This window comes from Telmatherina bonti, assembly GCF_933228915.1.
Source record: "Telmatherina bonti genome assembly, chromosome: 18".
Classification (NCBI taxonomy): domain Eukaryota; kingdom Metazoa; phylum Chordata; class Actinopteri; order Atheriniformes; family Telmatherinidae; genus Telmatherina; species Telmatherina bonti.
The window spans coordinates 2,565,784-2,583,811 of record NC_136616.1 but is presented as its reverse complement, the minus strand read 5'-3'; the positions used below and the strand labels follow the sequence as shown (position 1 = coordinate 2,583,811).

Here is an 18,028-nt window from a genome sequence, read left to right as displayed (position 1 = left end):
ATCCTGACCTCCTTCTCCAATGTCTGTCTCCTTTAATTTCAATTTTTGATTTTCTTTGCTCCTTACTTGTTCTTCTTCCTTATGGAAGATGAAGAGACGGAGACATCAGCCCCAAAATCTGAGCTGATTCGAGAACCAGATCTTCTATCCGACGTGTCAGAGATGAAACAAGATTTGATTAAAATGACTGCTATCCTGACTGCAGACTCCACAGAGAAATCCCATTCCTTGGGAGGGTGTGGGCTGGAGAAAGGGACTGAGGACGTTTCTGGAGAACCATTAGAAATAATGGAAAAGGACTTAGAGAAAGTCAAAGAAGACCTAGAGAAAGTCAGTGAGATACTGAGGAGTGGAACATATCAGGGTGGGGTGGCAGAGGAGGCTGCAAAGGCAGCTAGAATGGCAGAGGAGTGGGTTCTCCTCTCAGAGAGTGAGATAGAAGAGGCCAAAAAAATGGCCGCCTTAGATGTTCAGGAGCCTGTTTTACGTGAAAGTAGAGCTAAAAGAGGAGCTCCAAGACCTAAAGCCATAAAGGACAGCGGTGACCTTAAAGAATACCTCCTGGATGCACCAGTAAGCTCTAAAGCAAAGGCTAAAAAAGAAACAGGTGTCCAAGAAAGATTCACTGATGTTGTACTGCGCAAAAGTCCAAAGCCAACCACTCCGACCAAAGTCCATGACAAAACCACCACTGGTGATGCTAAAAAGCCAGTGAGGAGGAAGGGGAAAGACCAGGGACAGGTGGAGGGAACAACAGAGGAGGGAGCTCACCTAGGTGTACCTGGACCTCCTGCTCCTACATCACCTGTTTCTCCAGTTATTGAAGAGACTCCCATAGGTTCAATAAAGGACAAAGTTAAAGCCCTACAGCAGAAAGTAGAGGCAGAGCAAAAGAGCAAAAAGGTCACCGGAAGCAAGCCTTCACATTTACCTGTCATGAGCAAATCCTCCCCAAAAGCCAAAGAAGCTCCTAAATCAAAGCAGGCCCTTCCTAAATCTCCTAAAGCTGAATCTGAAAAACTTGAGGAGACCATGTCAGTGAAAGAGCTTATGCAAGCCTTCCAAACGGGGCAGGACCCCTCAAAGAGAAAGTCCGGTTTATTTGAGGTTAAAACAGCCACTGTATCAAAATCAGAGAAGCCCACAAAATCAGAAACCATTCAGTCAAAGACCATGGCCAAAGCAGTAACATCCCGGGTCTCCCATGAAGTTTCACTGGACTCCAAACCCTCCAAGAAAGAGCCCACTCAGAAAGAAATCAAGTCAGAGCTAACTGAAACTGCAGACTTTGGAAATGGTGGCCTTGATGATAGCTCTGATAGCTCTAAACATGAGGGTGTGGCCGACTCACTAAGTGCCAGTTCTGGAGAGGGAACCACTCACCTGAGCTCAGAGGACAGTTACAAACACGAAGGTCTGGCCACTCCAGGAACAAGCCCTGAAAGTTTGGCTGGACAGCAAAACTCTTCAGCTGCTGCAACAGTTATAAAAGACATTAAAGACACAAATAAGTCTGGGGATTCTGGTGTCGGGACCTCTGGTGACCACCCATCTACAGAACTGACCCTTCCAGTCTCTTCCAGCAGCCTCGCTGAAGACCATCCAACAAGTGAGTCCATATCTGTTAAGAGGAGTGAGTCAAAGCCATCTAAACCTCAGAAGCTTACAAAGAGAGTTTCAGAGACTGTAGAAACATTTCTTAGTGATGACGATAGCCCTGATCATCAGTTTGCATTGTCTTTAGTTGGTTCTCCAGCCTCTAGATTCCCCTCTCAGCGTCGAGACAGCTTAGATCTGCCTTTAAGACAAGAATCAGATGCTCTGAGTCCGTTAGCTGATGACTCTTTGACAATAAGCCACAGAGACTCTTTAGAGGGTAGTCCTCTCATGGAAGAGAATTCCTCCCATAAGTCCCCAGACTCCATTGAACCCAGCCCAACCAAGGAATCGCCTCCTCATGACTCTCTAGAGAGCAGTCCTGTAGAGAACAAAAGCCACTCATCCTTCCCACCAGTCATAGATACATCCAGTAAATCCTCTAGCCACCCTGAGCCCTCCAAAGCTGCAGAATTCCCCCAAGATGCTTTGCGTAGTAGGCTGCTTCGAGACCATGAGGCTAGTGCTGATGATGACAGTTGTGAGCAGACATCTCAGATGACAAGCTCCGGTAAGAGTCCCCTCTCCCCTGAAACTCCGAGTTCTGAAGAGGTAAGTTATGAGGTAAACCCCAAACCCCCAGACCATGCATTTCTCTCCATCCCATCCAAACCAGCTGTCATCCCCGAAGACCCTGAAGAAGAGGATGCCACAGACAACAATGAAGCTAGGAGAAAGATCACTCCAGAGGAGGAGATGTTTAAGATGGCAGCCAAAATAAAAACATTTGATGAAATGGAACAAGACGTGAAGAGTACAAAGAAGTCTAGAAAAGAGTTTGTTCCTTCAGAAAATGTCAAAATAGGGGATGACAGCTATGAAACTCTAGATCCCACCGATAGGAAGCTTTCGCAAAGTGATTGTGGGCTAACTATATCCACAGAAGAGTTAGCTCTTTTAACTGATCCCGATATTAAAGTACAACCTCCCTCTCCTTTTTCAGCAGGTTTGCATGATGGACCCAACAACAAAGAGGTCAACAACACAACATCAGCCACTGTCTCTTCAGAGGGACCTCACTCTGTCTCAGACCAGCACAGGTCAAAAACCATACTAAAAACTGCTCAGGATCAAAGAGTCCCACCATCTGCAAAAGCTGATTCAGACATGACCACCAAAGTGGTATCAAACAATGCCAATAGGACTGATGAGCAAAAGGAGGAGAGCTTGAGGAAGTCGCGGGAAAATAAAGCAGATCAAAGGTTAGGTGTTAGCAAAGTACAGACTGGTAAGCCAAAAACAGGGAGCAATGTGACAGACGAGGTCAAAGGAGACCAGAGAGAGCATGCAGGAGCACCACAAACTGTTGCCACAGGTCAGAAGGAAACAGAGGTCTGCTTCTATGAGGACACAGAAGAAGATGACCAAGACCTGGATCTTCCCAGAACCGAGTCAAAAGGTGTCACCGCAAGGGCAAACACTGACTCATGGTCCGCCATGAGAGAGGATGACACCACGTTTGCAGCTCGCGTAAAAGAGGAGGAGCAGAAGATTCTGAATCTGGTTGTGGACCGTCAGTCTCTGCAGGCAACGCCAGACACTACACCTGGAAGAACCCCAACGGAGGACAGCACACCCACCAGTGAACCCAATCCCTTCCTCTTCCAAGAGGGGAAGCTCTTTGAGATGACAAGAAGTGGTGCCATTGATATGACTAAGAGAAGCTATGAGGAGGAGGGAGGCGGCTTTGCATTTTTCCAGATAGGTGAACAGCCCTTAGAGGAAGCTGTCTTAGAAGAGGCCAGGGAAGAAGGTGGAGCAGCAACAGACCCTGAAGTTGGTCTGAATCTTACACTAGAGGTTAAAACTGAGGAGGATGAGACGGCAAAAGAAATAGCTGCTTCTCAGTTGCACTCCCCACCAGAGGGGGATCAGCCAGGTGCCTCCAAATCTAAAATCCCTAAAATGGGCGTTTTAGCTTCAACCAAATCTACAAAGAAAGATCAGATATCCTCTGACCTCCCACAGACTAAAACAGACAAAAATGTAAATGAAGTTGCTTTAGATTTAGATACAAATTCCCCTGAACAGATGATAACAAATGTAGAGACTGCAGAAACTACTGTCACCAGATCGGTTTACTCAGAGCAGGGCCAAGAATCCTCTGATTCTTCTCCAGAGGAGGCCCAGTCGGTGATAGAAGCCTCCAAAACAACAAGCAAGTCTAAACAAAGTGCTTCCACGAGGGTTATAAAGACTCCAGTCAAATCACAGGCTAAGTCCGCTACTCAGGGTCGGGGAAAATCCATGATTCCTTCACCGTCTCACTCAACCACTTTTAAAAAAGACCCCTCCATCAGTCCTGAATCCAAATCTAGAATTCCCATCAAGGCCAGCACCGTAAAGCCCGATTCAAATACCAAACGAGCCGAATCAACCCAAGACAAAAAGCTTAGGGTCTCCGTAAAAAAGGACGCACGGAGAAAATCTGAGACAGATGCAGGTCCCTCTGTGGACGTAAAAAACAAGACGCCGTCTTCCAAAGCCAAGAGCTTCTGTGAGGGGGAGTCTTCCAGGTCTTCTGCTAAAAAAGAACAGGGTCGTCCCCTGGGTGCTGACTCAGCAAAACCTAAAGGTTTCCAGTCCAGGTTGCCTGTCCGGGGCAAAAGTGGTCTGTCGTCCCATTCAACAACGCCCACCAAAGACCAAAGTGACCTGCCCAAACAGTCTATTGAATTCTTTGAAGAAATAAGCGATGAAGCTGCGAAACTTGTGGCGAGATTGGCACAAGCAGAGAAAGAGCAAGAGGCTATAGCCACTCTCTCAGATGAGGAAAGCAGTCTGATCGATCCATCCATCATAGAAAGAGAAACTTTCCCTGAGCTGCAGTTCCCTCCCTCAGGAGCCGTCTTTCCCATTAGACCACTGTGGGACGACCCTGTTGAGACACAGATGCAGCGAATCCCAGACGATAAAGTCCAAAGTCAAGGTATCCCCCCAGTTTAAGGGGCTATTCTCTATCTCTTGTGCCTCATTAGTACACTAGCTGTAACGGTGCTGCCTCTCTGTCTCTTTTAGTTGAAGATCCCATGTTGCTGTGTTGCTCAAGCTGTGTTTATGTCTGTTATGACGTCTTCTTTCCTTTTATGTGTGATGAAAATCTCAAGATTGACTTAAAGGCTTTGTGGAACTTGTGACAAAATCACGTGTTGAATTAGTCACCTGATAGTCTGGACAAACACTGAATTAAAGTATATATCTCAACATTAAAATCATTATTTAATTCTGACATTTACAGATTTATTCTGTCTGTGTTTAAGTTTTCCTCAGATGATAAAGTAATCCACCAAACGGTCAACACAACAGACAAAAGAAAGCCAGTTAGCTTTTTTCTCACATACAGTTTTACATGTGACGTACTTTGGTCGACCTTGCGGCTACGACCGCTCATGGTTGTCTGGTGGTATTTGCAGTAGATCCACAGGATGAGGCAGAAAGAAAAGAACAACGGTTGGCCATAATAGCCGACCACCTGGGCTTCAGTTGGACAGGTGAGTCGCAGTCAACAGTTCCTGACAAACTACATTAACATCTAAACTCTTTAAACAAAGACCGTGAATTTCATGTTTATCTGTAGATTGCCTTGACTGTTACGGTATTTTCGTTCCCTCAGAGTTAGCAGGAGAACTGGACTTCAGTGAGGAGAAGATCAACCGGATACGGACTGAAAACCCCAACTCACTGCAAGACCAGAGCCATTCCCTCCTGTACGCCTGGGCCGAGAGGGAGGGCCAGCATGCCACAGGTCACTCACAGTCATCTCTATTTTTATTTCTGCAGTGTGTTCCCCAGTTAAAAGGGATGGATATGTCTATGCAGAACTTATCAGCTAGGTTCCACTCAGAGATCAAGCAGTTTTCTTCTTATATCTTCCATCTATTTTCCAATGTTTACTTGGATGGTTGTGATTAGGGTTAAATCAACCCTAACCCTATTAGAGTGAAATCATGTAAAGAGACCTGCAGAAACAGAAGGAAGTAACAAAAGTCATGCAGAGCTAGGACACCAACACTCAAGCATGATAAATGCACCGCATTATCATAGCGATGGATGTGGTAGCTAAGCTAACACTAGCACTGTGAGCAATCAGGTCCCCATCCCAGTCCGTCTCTAACATTCAAGTCCTCCAGGTGCCCTCCTGCTTGTTGTTGGACATCTCTAGCTCTGAACAGGTTGCCTGTATGAATAGATTGGTTTTATTGGTAATGCTATCCAGCCTTGCATTACTTCAGTCACTGATTCTGTTGATCAGCTGATCATGCTCCATTTTATGGTTCGTGCGACCCAAAGACCTCACCATCTCAGAGGGCGTGTTTCGGTTTATAATTTCTTAGAATATCCTTCATCACAGTTTCCTCCAACATCAGAAGTGAACTGAACTTCTGGTGGCACTCAGGTCACTAATATCCATGAAAAGTAAAGAAAGGCTGTGAGTAGGTGGGCAGTGATAACAGACACATCTATAGAAGCATAAATGAGCCCACATCCATGTCCAAGTTTCTAACAGAACCTCTTGGTTTTGTTTCTGTCTCTGCAGACGAGACCCTCATCAGGAGACTGACGAAGATTAACCGAATGGACATCGTTCACCTTATTGAAACCAAGATGAACAAATCTGCCCAAGAGGAGACATCATCGCATACCTATGCAGAGATTGAGCGGACCATAGCCCTTGACCACAGTGAAGGTGCATAGGACAGCGTTTGACGATTTAAACGTTTTATCAGTGTGGAAACGATTCAGACAGCTTTACCAACACTGTTCCCTCTGTGCCTGGGCAGGTTTTTCTGCCCTCCATGACGACATTGACAGTCCTAGGCCAGGCAGACGTAAGGACGCTTCAAGTAGAGGTCCAGGGTCAGGACGAGAAGTGCCCATGGTATCAGCAGAAGACCTGTCCTCCAGTTTGTCTTCACTTCATGACACATCAGGAATATCTGAAGCCGCTGCCACGGCAACAGGCCGTCTCAGAAATGCCCAGAAAGAGAAACTGCAAAAGGAACTGGAAACGACACAGTAAGTTATCCTCAGAGACAAAGTTTCCCAAGAGTTGTTTCCTTTCAGATGGTTGTTGTTTACAGGCAGTAGGATCAAACTTTAATTCTGTTTCACTGATTTGATTATGAATGTTGTTATCTGTTTCATAGCTAAACTTATCATCAGTTTATATAGACTGGTGGTGTATAAAAACTCACCGGCCTTTTTATCAGGTCCACTTCTATTGTCCAGTTCTGGTGAGTCTGTGTGAATTGTAGCCTCAGTTTCCTGTTCTTAGCTGACAGGAGGGAACCCGGTTCTGGTGGTTCTTCTGCTGGTTCTGGTCCAGATACCTGCTGCTGCTGGATGTTTTCTCTTCTTCAGACCTCTGGAAACCCTGGAGATGGTTGTGGTTGAAAATCCCAGTAAATACTCAGACCAGCCACCTGAAATCTCCTTTCTTCCTCATTATGATGCTCAGTTTGAGCTTCAGCAAGTCGTCTTGACCATGTCTACGTGACTGCATGCTGCCGTCTGATTGGCTGCTTAGATACTGGCGTAAAGAGGAAGTAGGGCAGGTGGATCTGATAAAGTGGTCTGATAACGTCAATCTGTTATTTTTTAAATTGTGCAACTAAATATTGAAATTTCCTTTTTTTTCAGCTCATCACATAGAGTATACGAAGAAATTTCTGACTCGGTACAGACAGGCAGTTATAAACAAGTAAGTGCATTTTTCACGTTGTACCGCACCTCTCCCTACCATCTCCGATCCCATGTCATAGACCCTGTGTACAAAGGGGGACCCAAGCTGTGCGCCCAGGTCTCTCCACTTATCAATCCTACTTGTGAAGATGAACAAGGGGCTGTTGACAATGAAGGGACAGAGGTGGGCGAGGACTGGAGCTTGGAGTGTCTACGAACAACTCATTCTGGAGAAAGGACATCCCTGTCAGCGTGGCACGACACATCCAATGACTCTCAAACAGGGTCGTGCCAAAGTCGACCGTTGTCTATCACAGATTATGGAGAAAGCTTGACTGAGTGTGAAGAAGCTGAACAAGACTTCAGGAAACTGTCGATGGAGCTTAAAGAAACAGATGAAGCCTCTGAAAATGCACCATTTACTCAACAACTTGCAAGGGAAGAAAGTATTCATCCGACTTCAGCGGTCACAATGAAGACAGACGCTACACTTACCAAACAAACAGCCAAGAAACACTTTGATGAAGTGTCACATCGACTCTATAAAGTCCTGTATGGATACGATGTTGAGCTTGTGGATTCAGATATCGAGGGTGCGTCTGTGTCGGCTTTGAATTCGCCTCCTGAGGACATCATTGAAGGATCCAGGACAGATGCCAGACACTCAAAGCCTGAAGACGATGTTTCAGACTCTCTGGTTGAGACTGAGCTCTCCATTTCAAGTGATGTCAGTCCTCTTTATGGTGGGAGTCCAACCCAGATGGGAACCATCCAATCCAACTGGAAAATATCAGGGATTAAGTCCGACATAACAGGAAATCTTACCTCTTCCACCTTCAGTGAGGTGTCACATGACTCAGCTCTTGAGAAGTCAGATGTTCATTTAGTAGATGCAGAGTACAACTTTGAGAAACCAGTGTTGCTCAGACAGCGAGCAGAGTCTTCAGCTGAAATTGAATCAATACCCGAACTTTCATTCCACGGAAGGTCTCTTTCACCTGAGTGTCTTCCCTTTACTGCAGTATTACTGACTGAGAGCAGAGCCTCATCACCGGAGTCTGTGCTATCTGTGAATGAGCTGAACTTTCTCGCTCCTGATTCTCCAGTACCTCACTTCAGGCCCTTATCACCACTTCCACCACCTGTTATTCCTTGGGAACCAGGTGATGTTGGATCTTTGGCCCATAGGCAACTATTACTGAACATAGGAGGAGTGGAAAGACCTTTAACACCAATGGTTTCCAATAGAAAACCATTCGGAAGGCCAGTATCAGCAGGCAGTGACTATAGTGGGGACAGATCCATCTCACCTCAGTCATTCAGTTTTGACTTCGAGGACAGAGCATCATCTCCTGCATCTGTTACGTTAGAGGCTGTGCCCTGGCTGTTTACATCCGATCTCCATGCAACTGCTGATTTTCCTGAGATGAGGTCATGGTCTCCTGCATCTACAGAGTCCATTACTGGCTGTTGCCGACTCCCACCAGACTCCCCTGTCTCAGCATTCAGACAGGAGCCATTTGCCTCATCTGAATGTAGGTCATCATCACCCGAGTCAGAGTCGTCACATGTGGACACTGAAATGCTTCATTTGTCAGTAGCTTCTGAATTCAGGCCCATATCTCCAGAGTCTTTTATATCTGTTAATGAATATAAATCCCTCTCACCTGACTCACCTCTTCCTGAGTTCAGTCTCAACTGGCCTGACTCAGCTTTTCTTTCAACATGGACGATATCCAGCTCCCTTGAGTCATTATGTTCAAGTGTACAGTCTGTTTCTCTGTCTCCTGTAAGGCTTAATTATGAAGACAGAGCCTCATCACCTTCTTCCGGAGATGATCATGAAACAGTTTTACCTGTCCGTAGACGTTCGCTGTCCTCCTCTCCAGAAAACAAACCACCAACAACAGAGGAGTTGATGCCTGAGAGGGATGACTGGGTTATGATTTCTCTGTCTGATGTTGAGGAAAGACCATTTTCACCAGACTCTGAGACCAATTACAGACATATGTCGCCACAGTTGGCCATGTTTGACATGAGAGGACGTTCTACAGAGTCAGACACAATTAGCGAGTGTCTGCTTCCAGATTCTCCCATCCCACAATATATATCACCTGCACCCTTTACTATAAATGATCAGTCAGTGTCATCAGCAGAATCTGAGTTGTTAGACACCAAGTGTGAGGCCATGCCTTTGCTAACACGCTTCGAGAAAAGGCCATTATCTCCTGATTCTGATGGCTCTGTGACTAGTTATGGACCGTTAAGTCCTGAAGCAGATCAGAAGCCTGAAATGAATGTCTCATCAGCAGGAGGAATCACAGAAGAATTTCATTTGTCCATTGCAGGAAAAGTGGATGAGGAACCAAACAGTTCTGTAAGTTCTGCAGTAAACAAATCTGAGAGAAGTAAAAAGAATGGAAAATGCTTTAAATCTAAAACGCCAGAGGAGACACAAAAGTCTGATCAGTCTTTTCCCCCTCCTCCATCACCCGCATCAGAGGACTGGGGCCTGCCGTTAGCTACAGATATACCTTTCTCTGCACCTGAACGTCTGCTGCCAGTTTACAGTTTAATATATGATGCAGAAGTTTGGAAGCTCATCTCTCAAATTCATGACCCACAGTATGTAGGAGAAGCTTTTATGAGCAAAGTAGGAAAGATTAAGTTCCATGAAACAAGGACTGGACCCTATCAGGAAACGTCCAAAGAGACTTTGCAAATAGAAACGTACCAAAGATCACGTTCATCTGATTCTGAAGCCGAGGGTCGATCATTGTCACCAGAATCGGTCATGTTGCGGGATTTGGTTGTACCAGATTCTTCCCAATCAAGGAGATCTGAGGAAAGTCATGGAGCTTTAACACCAGATGCACCTATACCTCAGTACGTGGTCCATTTCTCAGGACCGTCTGGATTAGGGCTCAGATCAGATTCGGTCTCAGAGTCAGTACTGTCAGATCCGAAAGAGAAGACTGATTTAAATATTGCTCTGCTTTGCTCAGATAGGCCATTTTCCCCGGATTCAGTTTCATCTGAAAACATGCACAGGGCATCACCTGACTCACCTGTTCCTAGTTTTAGGCAGTCCTTACCTGAGTCTATTATAGGAGTTACATTACAATCAGCGACATTTAAATCACTTTCTTCAGCGCTAGAGTATGGGTCTGTTTATTTAGGCTCATTATTAAATGAAAGTAGACCTCCATCAGTATCTTCATTTGATGAAAACATGCCATGCTCACCTGACTCACCCATCCCACAGTTTGGAGAAGTTTTATTTGAAACTCATTTAACCAGTCTGGAAAGGTCCTCGTCACCTGTTTCCATCAGCTCAGACATAGAGTATGGGTCTCTCTCTCTGGGATCTTTGTTTAATGAAGGGAGACCTCCATCTGTATGTTCTATTGAAGAAAACATGCCATGCTCACCCGACTCACCCATCCCACAGTTTGGAGAAGATTTATTTGAATCTTGTCCCATTGACCTGGAAAGCTCCTCGTCACCTGTTTCTAATGCCTCAGACATAGAGTATGGGTCTAGTTCCTTGGTGTCTTGGTTTGCTGAAAGTAGACCTCCATCTGTATGTTCTTTTGATGAAAATATGCCATACTCACCAGACTCACCTATCCTAGAATTTGGAAAGATTTTCCTAGAAACTCATATGACCCCTCTGGAAAGGTCCTCATCACCCTTTTCTCTTTGCTCAGATGTAGAACATCAGTCCTTAACTTTGTCCAGTTGCTCTGACCGACCGTCATCACCTAGTTCATTGCTTTCTGCAGATGATTACACAGTTGATTCACCAATTCCAGACTTTAAATCAGATCGAACCAATTCAGTTTCTATCATTTCACACCGACTATCATCTCCTGAGTCAGTTAGTTCAGATATTGAGTGTGTACAATCATATGAAGACATAAGTATTTCTGAACAGAGACCCGACTCACCGGAATCACAGGAAAACATGATTACTGACAGAGCTCTGAGGGGTACTGGTAAATCCTTAATGGCAAAAGTTCCTGTCTATAAACTTGTTTACGGTGCTGAACTTTGGAAGCTTGTTTCTCAAATACATGATCCTCAATATGTCGGTGAGACATTTTTTAGTAAAACTGGTGCTTTTGAATATGCTGGAACAAGAACTGAGAATGTTCAGGAGAGCACAGAAATGAAAAGAAGAGAATCTGATTATAATACAAAGCTGGATTCACTAAAAACAGAGTGGGAAAAGAGACTAAAGTCAACTGATTCAAATTCAGAGTACAGACCTTTATCACCTGCAGAAATGGCATTAACAAGGTCTGATTCGTTAGAGTCTTCCCAGCTTCCACTTCTGAGTTACAAAGATGAATCAGCTGTGTCAGATGAGGGCTCAAACCTTTGCATGTTCAGGGTTTCCAGTGAAAGCAGACCATTTTCACCGAGCTCAGTACAGGAAAAGAGTGCATCCTTGCCAGATTCACCCCTACCAGACTTCAGACCTGTAGCTTCTGAACCATTCAGAACTGGTTCTGGATCACCAGAATCAGTGCTTTCAGATATTGAGCATGGGGTTTCAGTGCCAGTGGCCTTCAGAGAGCCAAGACCGGACTCTCCTGAATTTGCTGGGTCTAATCCTGAACAGCCAGAACCCGGTCCAGTTCTGAGACCATGGCAGCTGATTTGTCAGCTCTATGACCCACATTATGTTGGAGACATCTTTGAAAGCAGAGCTGGGCTGTTTGACCATGCAGAAGAGTGTGTAGAAAGTGGTTTCTCTGAGTCAAGCAAGCCAATGTCACCTGATCCTGAGGTAGAATACAGACCTCTCTCACCTGAGACCCTGCAGAAAGTGGGCACTCATTGGTCCGATTCCCAGAAGACCGAGAATGGATCATTATCTTCCGATTCATGTATCCCCCAGTTTTCTGTGTTACACAAATCTTTTAATATACTTGGTGAATATAGATATCCCCCACCTGAATCTGTTCCCACAGAATTTTCCTCTACAGAGTATGAAGGCAGCTTATTTGCTTCCGTCTCAGATGATCTACCTCAATCACTTGATTCAGTCACACCTGGAGATAAAATCCAGGCCCTCGCACCAGATTCACTTGCACCTCCATTTATAACTCCAGTAGTTGAACGTTTTCCCTCATTTGTTGAGTTTAGGCCTGTAGCACCCGAATCAGTTCCATCAGATACTGAGTATGCTCCTTTAATCAGCGTCCCGTTTGATACTGTAAGTAGACCAGACCCCACAGAGGTATCCCAACCAAATCCTGAAGAAAGAGCTTTCCCACCTGACTCAGATAGCAGGTTTGTCTTACCTGTGTCAGAGATGATAATCGTCTCAACAGAATCAATGTGTTCGGACTCAGATGTGGAAATGAGTGGTGGCATGATGGTTTTTGAGGACTGGCCTTCATCTGCAGACTCTTTAGCATCCCTTAATAAATGCACAAGACTTCCTGCTGATTCTCCAGTTCCTGACTTCAGACCACCTTTAGCTACTTCTGACTGTTACCGGTCATCATCACCTGAATCTGTTGAAGCCATGGAAATTGCTCCTTTAATTTCTCACTGTCTTGAAGTTGAAGAAAGACCAGATTCCCTGCAGTCAATCTCATACCAGAATCTGTCTCCAGACTCACCTATACCCCAATACACACACAGTGAAGCTGGCATGTTACCCTGTGGGTCCACATCGCCCAGTTCATCGTCTTCAGATCCAGATTTAGAGACAGATTTGTGCATGCCTTGGCTTTTTGAAGAAAGAGCAACGTCTCCTGGCTCAACTTCATTTGAAGGTGAACTTAGATCACTTTCACCTGACTCTCCCATTCCTCAGTTTTCCCCTGAACTGCTGGAGTCCGGCACAGCACACCTTGCCTTGAGAGCCACCTCACCTGAATTAGTGTCTTCAGACGGAGAAATGGACTTCTCTTCATCGCTAGTCTTAGAGGACCGCCCTTTGTCTCCAGAATCCTCACTCAACACTGGTAAACACATGGAATCGCTCATACCTAACTTCAGACAAGCCTTTCTCCACACACATCCTCAGTTTGGAGCCTCCAGGTCATCATCGTCTGAATCTGAGACTTCAGAAGTCGAGTACGCCCCTCTGATCTCACACGTGTTTGCCGGTGCGAACAGAGCAGGTTCATGCGAGTCACTCTTATCCAACTCTGATCATGGATGTTTGTCTCCTGATTCTCCAGTACCCCAGTATGTCAGGCCGACTTCCAATCATTTGTGGGTCAGATACAAGTCCACATCGCCTGAATCAGTGTTTACAGATGAGGATTTAGAAACTGACGTGTGTGTGTCATGGCTTTTAGAGGACAGAGCAGTATCTCCTGGTTCAGCTGCTTCCAAAGATGGATTTACACGTCTGTCGCCAGATTCACCCATCCCTGAATTCAGGCCACATGAATCCACAATAACTGGCATGGACTTGAGGTCCGCTTCGCCTCAGTCTGTGTTTTCTGACTTTGACACAGACTTACTATCCCCAGCATTCATTGAAAGCAGACCTTCTTCTCCTGAATCGTCAAGAAAACTTTCACCTGATTCACCTTTGCCTGACTTCGACCAACCAATGCTTGGATTGCCAGAAAGTGTTTTCAGATGTAGGTCAACATCCCCCGAGTCAGCGTCTTCTGAAATGGAATTTATTGTTATAAGTCTGGGATCTCTCTTTTACGACAACAGACCGTCTTCTCCTGGCTCAGAAGGACCTGGAGACGAACACCAGCCTCTGTCACCAGACTCGCCGGTACCCGAGTACAGAACAGCTGCTCCTGAACGTGTCATTGTAAATGTTGGGTATAGATCGCCCTCCCCTGAGTCCATTGAATCAGATGTTGAGGAAGCTTTGGGTGAGTTTTTGATGTCCCTGAGATTTGGTTTAGAGGACAGGCCAGATTCTCCTGAATCATTGGACTCAGATATACAAGAGAGGCCACTCTCTGTTGAGTCCCTGCCAGAATTTAAACCCATGTCACCTGCAGCATCAAAATTACTTGTAGACATTAGATCAGTCTCTCCAGAGTCCGCTGACGAATGCAAGAGGCTGTCTCCAGACTCACCGCTTCCTTGGTTTGATCTAAACATGATTGAGACCACAAGAGTGGAAAGGTACAGCGAAACTTCATGCCCGAGCTCGCCGATGTCAGGCGTGGAATTGGATTTGCTTTATTCTGAATTATTTGCCAGAGAAGTGGTTGACCAGAGAACGTTGTCAGCTCAGACAGAAAGGTCAGATGATGGATGTAGACCACTGGTTCCTGACTACACGAAGGCGTTTGTGGAAACCACGAGAAACGAATCACAAGCAGAATATTCAGGTTCTGATGATGTGTCTCAGTCTTCAGTTCAGTTTTGTAGTGAGGAGAGAGCGGTCTCTCCAGAATCTGCTGAATCTGGGATGGAGGACAGATTACTGGATGGAACAGCAGCCATGGAGTGTTCCTCACTGCAGGCGTCTGCCGCTGCGCCAGCCAAGTACAAACTCATCCATGATGCTGAGCGCTGGAAGCTGATACCTCAAGTGCATGATCCTCACTGTGCAGCAGAAAACTTTCACAATAAGACACAATTCTTACAGCTCATTGGCAATAAAGAAAAAGCTAAAAATGAGCAAGATAGCTCTGCTATATCAGCACCACTCACAGCTGACGGACGTCTGTCTGAGCTGTCCCCGCCGTCGGCCGACCACACGTTGCCTTCAGGAGCTGCTCCATACAGCGAGGCAGGGTACACATTCCCATTACCTGACCTTGAAGCAAAGACAGACGTGGATGATCTAAGCTGTTCACCAGCATCCTTTTCTCCCACTTCCCTGCTGGCAGAAACAGCATTTTCCCCTGAATCTGATCCATCAGTCAGCCCACTTAAACCACTGCCACCAGATTCCCCCGTACCAGAGTCCACTCACCCAGGGGGTGTTACGGCCGCAGCATCGTCTTCGCTCCAATCCCTTTCGTCAGAAATAGACTACATGTCACCACATCCAGAGTCCGGACTGGCAGAGCCCTCACCTCCAGAATCTGTTCTGGCCGAGGATCAGGGTGAGAGGCCGCTGCCGTTTGACTCGGCCACGCGCGGAGCTGACAACAGAGCGTGGTCTCCTGAGTCGATGCCGGAGTTTAATGAGAATGTGTCGCTGTCTCCAGACTCCCCAGTCCCCCAGTTTGCAGCAGCGTTGGAGGAGTACAGCATCATGCATGAGTCAGCATCACCAGAACCGCCTGATTCAGGTTCAGAGTGTGAGCTCATGGTTATATCGTCGAAAGCTGCAGACTCTAACAGACCATCTTCCCCTGAGTCCGTATCATCTGTCGACGAGTATCGGCGACTATTTCCTGACTCACCAGTACCTGAATTTATGAGAATACTGTCTTCCTATTTCATGGATGCCCCCTTTGATAGATCGTCCTCGCCGGTTTCACAGTCGTCAGACTCGGAGTTTGTGGCGCTACCCGTTGATTGTTGGATCGATGAAAGCCCGAGACCTCGAAGCCCTGAAAGTCTTGGATCCCACGCTGATGTAGACCTTTGTTATGACAGCAGTGATCAATCCTTACCTGAAACAAACACGATGAGTCAAAGCTGTGAAGGAAAGTACGGCGACGGGCGTTTTATCCCAGACTGGCGACAAAGCAAAGCATCGTGGTCGGAAGAACAGCAGCTGCTCGGATCGGCAGCTGAAAGCTTCTGCAGTGTCAGCGAGGAAGATTTCAGAGAAGGGTTTTCTGTGAGGCCATCGCCCGTCAACGGTGCAAAGACAAAGGAGGGGAGGATCCAGCAAAGTGGTTCTGGAGGACTAGACAGCAAGACGGCTGCTGATTGGGTAAGCCTGAGAGCATGACCATCCAGCTTGTTGTGGACAAACTGGTAACAAGCCACAGAAACGGCTAACAGGCTCCGTCTAAAGTCGTCTCCACAAACTAATCAACATGGAATGAGTCTGGTTGATGTTTGGAAAGTTAAAACACTGATATTTCTCATCAAGCGTTACAAACTAATCCTACTTTAATGTTTATTCACACGTGGACTGCATGTTAGGGCTGTTGGTTGGATGCTTTTCCGTCTGCAGACCCGCCGACAGCATTTCAACTCCGTTTCCAGAACAGTTGTGTAAAATGCAAATAAAACCACCAGTTCCTCCCAGTAGAGGATGAACGACATGAAACATGAGACATTTTACCTTTCGGTGGAAAAGCTGAAGGCAGCAACATGTCTGTAAAAGCAACAGGTGATGTTTAGCATCTGGGAAAAAAACACGGTTTGTTCCGCTGCAGAAATCATTTCTGTTTTATTTGCATTTTCACAGCATCCCAACCGTTTGGGAGTCGCGGTTGTACATTTAGAGGAAACTCACGTGTATGATCTCCCTTCCAGGCTCCTCTTGGAGAAACAGACAGAGGTAAACTAGGCAAGCTGTCCACTGCAGCACAGGACGGCCGTAGAGCCGGTGAGTTGTGTACCGACGACTTGCCGCTGACGTCGGTTCTTCTACAGCTTCCTGGCCAGACCTCATACCCAACGCACCGAGCCGTAACGCCAGTCCTACCTTCATACGGGTCCCAGCGGGACTCGGACTGGGAGTTTTCCCCTGCAGAAGCACAGTCCAGTGAACTCTTTTCACACATGTCTGGTCTCTTTTTGGTGCAACCAGATTATGAGGCAGTATTTTCTGGACATCAGACCCTGAGAGTTTCTGAAAGCAGCCAAGCCTCCTGGAATGATCTGAGTCCAGTGTCCCCAGTGTTTGTCCAGTCCAGCTCGGCCCAGTCTAATGCCAGCATGAGAGAGCCTCCAGCCGCGGAAGACGTCATGTTTTTTCCAGGTTTTACCACAGTCCTTTCAGAGTTTGAATCAAAGAAAGCCGAGGATGTCGTGAGCAAGTCTCCGCAGCACTCTGATTCCGATCTGGAGTTCTTTGACTGCAGACAGGACTTTTCTGACCCAGACGATGTGAAACTGGAACATGAGCTGGTCTATGACATCTCTGAGCCTCCTTCACCAGTTCCAAGGAGAATCCACCACAGAATCTGGCAGAAAGGAAGCTCCCAGGGTGCCGTTCAGCCTTTTCCAGCGACAGAAAGCTGCAGCAAAAGTCTGGGAGAACCAGCGCCTGATTGGGAGGCTTCCCGGGAGGGTCTCCCGGCGTGTGAGGAGCTGCCTTCCAGAGATCAGGCAGGGTATTATGATGATGACGACTTCCTGGGAAGGGTAAGAGCTGAGCATGGGCGCTGTGCTGCGCTGGTTTCAGGCTGGATATCAGGAACATGCTTCTGTGCATGAGCAACTAAACATCTGAGTTAAAGAGAGGAAGACGAAGTGAAAACCTTTGTGGTTTGGTGTTTTTGGAGTGTTTTGCTAACAGCTGCCCACATGCACCTGTTTGGAGCCATTCCTGCATGTCCACACGGCTTGTTGATGCTCAGAGTAGCCACGTTAGCACCGCCATCTTCGCTTCAGCCGCTCAACGTCAATCCAGAAAGGTTTACAATCCAGACACAACATGTAGTGTTTATTCAGAGATTCTAGATGGTAAATCCACCATTATTTATCACATCTTCATCACCATCACTACCATGTTGCTAAGAGACCTCTATTTTCACCTGGACATGATGATGAAGACACTTCCTGTCAGACTTTCCACCAATCAGAGAGCTTAAACTGACGGTAACGTCCAATC

The 18,028-nt window shown here is 46.4% G+C and overlaps 1 protein-coding gene across 16 annotated transcripts in view; it reads left to right on the top strand.

The window, feature by feature from the left end:
* ank2b (ankyrin 2b, neuronal) overlaps positions 1-18,028 on the top strand; it is a 354,512-nt gene that overhangs the window by 261,309 nt on the left and 75,175 nt on the right. For 9 of the 16 annotated variants that reach the window (XM_079257625.1, XM_079257630.1, XM_079257628.1 and 6 more), the window contains 7 exons: positions 89-4,585; positions 5,070-5,147; positions 5,270-5,401; positions 6,194-6,343; positions 6,438-6,672; positions 7,297-16,174; positions 16,726-17,559. In XM_079257625.1, coding sequence (XP_079113751.1) covers positions 89-4,585; positions 5,070-5,147; positions 5,270-5,401; positions 6,194-6,343; positions 6,438-6,672; positions 7,297-16,174; positions 16,726-17,559 — 14,804 coding nt within the window. The remainder of the gene's footprint in view (positions 1-88; positions 4,586-5,069; positions 5,148-5,269; positions 5,402-6,193; positions 6,344-6,437; positions 6,673-7,296; positions 16,175-16,725; positions 17,560-18,028) is intronic. The other 7 variants (XM_079257624.1, XM_079257622.1, XM_079257621.1 and 4 more) reach the window with 4 other exon arrangements.